Genomic DNA, 7041 nt, shown 5'->3' on the forward strand with positions numbered 1-7041 from the left:
ATGTTTAAGGGGCAGTATTGTGTCCGGGCTGCTCATCCAGCGCATTACTATTATGGAGCACTACTGGGCTGCAGGTGTGCGTCCACAGCACACCGGGTGCCGCCGAGTCTGGCCTTTTATTCATCTCACTCTGCGCATTTGGGCAGCAAGGGATAACAAGGTATCCTACTGTTTATTTCCAAAAAAAACAGCATTTGTATATTTTTCACATCAAAGAACACAAGGAACTGCATGACAAATTTCTTGAACAGGTGTGAATTCGTGAAACCAAAAACAACACCTCTATCCAGGAGCGTCTACTCCTGGTTTTCCATCATAAGGCTACCCTGATCTTTGAAAGAACCCTGTAAGCTTAACAAAAACATCAACTGTACAGGGTAGCTCAGTCCCACGTACTGAATAACTCATTTGGAGCTACATTTTCCAAATGTACGAATTGAAACAAATGTTGAATGTACATTTATACGGAAACAGACCCAGTGGGTGGTGGAGAGTGGGGACACCATCTTTCTGAAACCAAAAAAGAAAAAAAGAAAAGAAAAGAAAAAACAAGTAGAAGCCTCTATGGCGCTATGCGTGAGATCAGCTATCTCTAACAGTTTCTGTTTTCCCAAGGTGCTCGTATTGGTCACAGTCGGCTCCAGTTTCCTTCAGGGCTGCGATGAACCGTGGTAAAATCTTTGCCAATGCGAGCTTGAAGCCAACAGAGCTAGAGTGCTCCTTGCTTCTGTCGGTGGTGCAGGCATCGTCAGTGAGCGTGCCAACCACATTCCCTTGCAAATAGGCCTCGCAAGCTTTAAGGATGTAGTGGCCACGCTTCCGGAAATGGCTCTTCACAAAATCCTCAAAATGCTGCAGTGATCATCATGCATTAAACAATCAGAACATATATAAGTATCAAGTAGGTAATTTTGTATGGTATAATGCGACAAGAAAATGGCCAGTATATAAAACATGGCAATTTTCATGATTTGATTACATGCTTAAGACTGTGAGAGAATTACACAATATAAACTTAGCAATTGCTAGACAAGGAATGCACAGGCAAACTGGATTATTATAACTACGTAATAGCACAGATGCACTATAATTCTCAAGAGGGGAAGTTGCATTACCATAGGAGGTCGTCTCATGATATATAGCATGGATTTCAAGCTCAGCAAGTACGTGTTCTCATTATAGGGCACTGCATTCTTCTCCCCTTCAACAGTACCAACTTGCTTCTCATACCCAGCCTCATTAAAATAGGGCTTTTCATTGAGAACCAATCCCTGAAGTGAAACTAGTACTTGGAGAATACTTGATGATGATGGATCCCAAACTTCGTTCCCTCTGCCCGTCCAAGTATTTAAGAGGCTTAAGCAAACCTTCCCGTCCACGTACAGGTTTGGGTTTACACGCAAACCACCAGAATGATAGTATGCTGACTGCACAATTGACAACACAGATGAAAAATGCAGCAATGCCAGCAAAATCAGATAAATGGGTTCACTTACAGCTTTTATATGTAAACCAAGACAAAGCATAGCAGGATGACATAATTATATTGCAATTACCGGAGGAACTTGCGGGTACTCAGGTGGAATGTGGAAATCAAAGAAGAACAGACCATCTTGGTAGGGTGTTCCACTTGCTCCAATAATCACGGCTCTTATGAGATCCATGCGATCTTCAAATACCCTGACATAAATATAGTCTGCAATTGCAGTGAAAGGAACATCAGCAAACCATAAAATTATTGTCCTTAGCCATTTTTAGTGTTTGTATATTGAGTAACAATAGACCTGGTAGGTTCTTCTCAAGTATGCCCCATTCCTGCTGTATTTTTTTGACCCATTTTCTTCCCCCCGTACCCTGCCAGAACATTGTTTAGGCAAGCAATAAACCTCACAGAAATATATTTGAATACAGCAGTGAAATAACAATAAAAGCTGCCAAAAATTTGGCCACTATTCCTTGTTCTAATATATTTAAAAGATATCGCAAAAGTACTATTCTTCAAGACAAGTCTACTTATCACTTTCAAATGTTAATTTTCGATATACAAAGACATTCCAACGGTCAAAATTTATTTACTTTGGCTGCATGCAACCAAAGAAGCCATCTATTTATGACCAAGGATTTAACAATGAAAAAAGATAGAATAATTGCCTTCACAATCAGAAAAACAAGTATACACCAAGTATCACAGCAGTATAAAAGAATTCACCTGTGCTGTGCTTTCAAGGTAGTGATGGTCTGGAGGACATTGCAGAACATCAAAGTGTTGTTTGAAGCATTCCAAATCTGTAGGACTCTCAGCCATAATCACATCTACAGTCTTGTCAGCAGAAGAATCATTTGCTGTATCTGTGGTATGCTCGGCCATTTCGACATGATGCTCCTTATCAATGTCATCACCAGTTTCTAAAACCTCATCAGACTGATGAGACTCAACTTCATCCATAGCATCTGAGTTTGATCCGTCTAAATGCCTTCTACCACGAGCAAAAAGATCACTCGCCAATCGGGTCACAAAGCCAAAAGCAACAGATAGGGGACCCGTTGCAACAGAACTACCATCCTGGGAACTGAATGAACCGTTTTCCCTTTCAATACTATTCTCAGGTACATTTTGTGAATCATCCTGAGAGGGGGTACATGAATCATTAAATAGAATAAAAGGAAACTAAAAGGTGCTTCCGAGATAACCAATCAGAATAATAAACAATAATGACGCTCAAGCAGTAGAAAATACCTTCGCAGAATCATCAAGTAAATCCATTTCATTGTCATCAACAGTCTCCCAGCTAGCACCGTCAGAGGCAGTTCCATCATCTAGTGAGCCACCATCATCATCGCGACCAACAACATATATTTCATGAGGTCCGACCTGAAATAACAGGAGATCATCAAGATTAGATAGTGCATGAATAGTTAGGTGAGGCTAAGGTGAGGTGGTATAAGGAAATGTTGCAAGCCTCCAGCTCCAGATTGACCAAACAAAAAAGATGTTGACAAACATCCAGCAGCAGTTGATCCAAGCAAGAAACTCCTAATGTGAAAGTTCACATAAATGCGTGTTTCGTGCAATTGACAGCTGTGAAATACCTTAGAAGTTGACCCATCACCCCAAATGACTTCAATCTCACCATCTTGAAAGCCAACTATATTTCCAGCCCATGAAAGGCTTGTAAACTGCGAACAGGATTCCTTCTGTGAAACTTGATCATCAGCACTAGCATCAGGGGGTGCCACATTTGAAGCAGCCAATCCTTCTGATGAATCTAACTTCTTATCCAGTTCCATTTTGTCCTCACTATTGGTTGATTCAATCAGTGGTGAAACAGATGGCAAGCGGACAACAACATCTCCATAGCAATAATCATAATCTGGATGGATATCCAGTTCATATGCACTCACAATTTCATGAGACTGAATCTCCTTTGGCTCCTCTGGGTGTAGCGAAGGCTTAAACCATGATACGGATGCAGTTCGATCCTTGGCATTAACACTTCTAACAAGACCCACACGCTTTGGTTCGGCCGAATCATCGACATCATGAGTGACCTTGTCGACAACATACTGCTCTGGGAAGAACTCATGGTCATTTGGACTGTGGATAGGAATCAGTGATGTTGAGGTTACTCCACATTCCTTTGTCCCATCCTGCCAGATTACATCAACTTTGGTATATGTATTTGCTATGAGTAGAGCTCGCTCGAAGCTCTCATCTCTTCTTTTTGTTCTTTTGTCTTTTTTAAGAAACACTTTCCTAAACTTTTTTCTATAGTCCTGTGAGCTCTCCTTTGGGATGGCTGATACACTAGTTCCTGATTCGGATTCTTTGGCTACACAAGAATTATCCCCATCTGACATGCTCAATCCATCAGCAGAAGAATCAACATCTGTCTGCCTACAATTTGCATCTGTATCAGTCCTTTGACCTTGTTCAGTCTTACAATCAGCTTGAGATTCAGGAATATCAGATAGTAGAGCTGAGATTTCTGAGCATGTACACTTGTTTCCTGTATGCTCATCCGAGTTTAACTCTTTTGTCTCTGAGTTTTCAGCTATAGCACCATCAGTACATGAAGTGTGTCGGTAGTAGGGAAGGCACCATTCAGTTAATTGCCAGTTTGCGTATGAGAAACAAGACAAATGAGTCAGGTCTTTTGGGTTCTGCTCCTCCGGAGGAACAGATTGCTGTTCTGCAAAGTGTGCAGATGCAATCCAGTAGACTATAACAGCAACACTCTCCACTTTTGTAACCGTACCTTCAAGACGACTTGCTTTCCACAATCCATTAAGCCACCTTGATGTTTTGAAAACAGATGATGACACTGCCTTCACACGCTGTCCTGGATAGAAGGGGCAAGCTGTATCCGGGTGAATTGGGCTTGACACTGGCTTTAGGCGCATAGGATCTGCCTTGTTCACCTTACAGACAGAGCCATCGTCAAACAACACATTAACATTATCTAGCACTTCATCAACTCGACCAAGCCATGGACCAGAGACAACATAATCACCCACATTGAATTCCCTGATTCGTCTCAAATCCTTTGAGGATACACCCTTTATCAGACTTCCATTGGCAGCTTGTACATCAACCACAAGATTGACATCCACAACAAGCCCCATCTGACCAGTTGGGTCCGAAGCAGAAGCAACTAAGTCTCCATGAAGGAAACTTCTGTCAACTACAACTACATCGTCAATATCTTCTGTCTTTTCACTACCATCTATCCATAACACGCGAACTTTGTTATCAGGCAAAGAACTCTGGCTGTCAACTTCAGCTCCATTACTGGCATTATCACCATCAGCACCACTGTTTTCAGCCCCACGAGTAGCCTTATGTTCACGCTCCTCAGTATGTGCATCATCATCGTCAGTGATGCTACCTTCAGAATCATATTCCCCAGCAACCTCCAACACTAATCCATGGGCATCCTCCTTGGACTTCAAGCTGACAACATCTTCTCTGTAAACAAAAACATCTGGAACTCCTTCAGGCTCACTAGCATCCATGGACTTCTCGTTTTCCTGGTTATGCTCAGCAGCATTTGCTGAGCCATTTGGTAGGTTTTCCATGCTTGGAGACAACTGTAAAAGTAGATTCCCAACAACCAAGCAGACTATTCAACTGAAACACATAAAACATGATTCAGATACGAACAGCAGGCCAAGCATGAAACATCAAAAGAAAAAATATATTAAAAATCATAGCATATGGCATATGCAACCCCCTGCCCATTGATGATTGGCTGCCATTAAATTATATAAAAGCATGCGGATCGTCACTACCTAGTTTACTAGAAAAACACTGTGCTTTTCCTCAGCACAAGGAAAAGGAACAGTATCACCAGTGGAATGCATGTAATAAGCAAGGACCCGGCTCCCATAATACACAAATCCATTAAATCAAAGTATATAGACAGAGTGGAGTTAAGTGAATAATTCAGTGGCAAATAGGATATTTTACTTTATTGGTTTTAAATTATCCTAATTCCTAATTGTCAAAGAACTTTTGAACTTCAAACATGTGAATAACTTAATTCACATGAAGATAAATCACATTTACAGACAGGGAAATAGTAAGGGATAGGGTATTCTTGATTCAGAAACTGAAGCTCAAATTATAGTGTTAGTCATGTAAATAGCCAGTGTTATAACTATAATTGGTGAACTGGACAATTGCTGATGCAGAGTTGTATAGAGAGGAAGGATGGCGTATTTCAGCAAGAACCAGATAGAAGTAAGTTGAAGACTTGGAACCATAAATATTGCTTATAATTCAACAATATGCATTAAAAGCACGAACTGCGACTAGCAACCTAACAAAAAGGAGGATAGACCCCTCCCCCCCTACTAGCAAGGTGCCCATACTGGACGAGCTCAGAGGTTCATATATCTCGTGCTTATTCTTTTTGACAATCCTAATCAAAAGAACGATCCATAAACGCGGTAGGCCATTGGCCTTGCCGCGATTATAATCCAAGTATTAGGGAACTTTGCACGCAACGAATATGCTGGAATCCAGAGGACAAACAAGCAACCGCCCATCTAGTTCCCGACGAAACCCCAATCCGGCCCCCAGGGACAAGCCGCCCACCCATCGTGACGCAGCCAATCTGCGCCGGAGGCGACAGTCCCATTGGCCATCCATCCAGCTCCGGCGACCGCCGCACTCGCCGGAAACCGAATCGGGACGCGGGTATAAACCTCGTCGGCCGGCGTGTGCCCTCCTCGCCGAGTGTAGGATTGCCCACCCGCGAACCAGCACGCGAAGATCAGGGGCGGCGGCGGGAGCGCCGGGGAACCCCGGGAAGCCGGAAGCGATCGATGAGGAGGGGGCGAGGGGGGGAGGCAGCTTGGGAGGGGATTGGACTGACCTCGGGCGATCGGAGCGGCGGGGATCGACGGCGGCCGGATCGGCTGCGGCGGCGGCGAGACGGCGCGCGTGCCCTAGGTGAGAGGAGATGAGACGGGGGCGGGCGAGGGAGAGGAGGTCGAAGCGGAGGCGAGGCGAGCTGCGCAGGAGGCGGAAAAAAAGGAAACCGTATAATAATTAAAAAAAAAAATTGGGAAAGCACAGCTGCACAAAACACGATACGGGAGGAGAGGAAAACGGGCGGAGAAAGGTCTGGAGACTGTAGTCCGGGCCGAGTACCAAGATCCACGAAACGGTTCGGCGCTCGCTGTTGGCTAGCTCCGGTTCGCACTTTTATTTTTTCGAAACTTCCGGTTCGCACCTTGACGTGTTCTTTTCGTGCTCTTAATTGTAAAACGGGTCTGATATCTATATAATCTATATAGATGCGCGCACTAAAAGTCATTAATTATATTTCTCTCAACATGTAAGCTCTCCACGTCATATAGGAACCCACTACATGAAACGCTATGTCACCATCCACTAAAATCATCTATTTTTTCTTACATCGATTTTCTGTGGCTAATAGCATCCATGCTTACAACTTATTAGTCTTTCGAGTACCACGCTACAAAATTTCTACACGGAGGATCAATCATTTAAGAGCCGTTCTCAACAAAATGAAC

The 7041-nt window shown here is 43.3% G+C and overlaps 1 protein-coding gene across 1 annotated transcript; it reads right to left on the reverse strand.

Annotated features, from left to right (window-relative positions):
- Positions 1–327: 327 nt before the first annotated feature.
- LOC120706139 (probable ubiquitin-conjugating enzyme E2 23) lies at positions 328–6630 on the reverse strand. Its single transcript, XM_039990713.1, has 8 exons — positions 6378–6630; positions 3091–5128; positions 2738–2872; positions 2210–2626; positions 1785–1854; positions 1557–1696; positions 1116–1427; positions 328–852 (listed from the first exon to the last, which is right to left on the reverse strand). Exons 2-8 carry the CDS (start codon positions 5074–5076, stop codon positions 583–585), a joined length of 3330 nt encoding a protein of 1109 aa, XP_039846647.1. The 5' UTR covers positions 5077–5128; positions 6378–6630; the 3' UTR covers positions 328–582.
- Between the last annotated feature and the right edge of the window lie 411 nt (positions 6631–7041).

The sequence above is a fragment of the Panicum virgatum genome, chromosome 5K (assembly GCF_016808335.1).
Source record: "Panicum virgatum strain AP13 chromosome 5K, P.virgatum_v5, whole genome shotgun sequence".
In the NCBI taxonomy this organism is placed as follows: Eukaryota; Viridiplantae; Streptophyta; class Magnoliopsida; order Poales; family Poaceae; genus Panicum; species Panicum virgatum.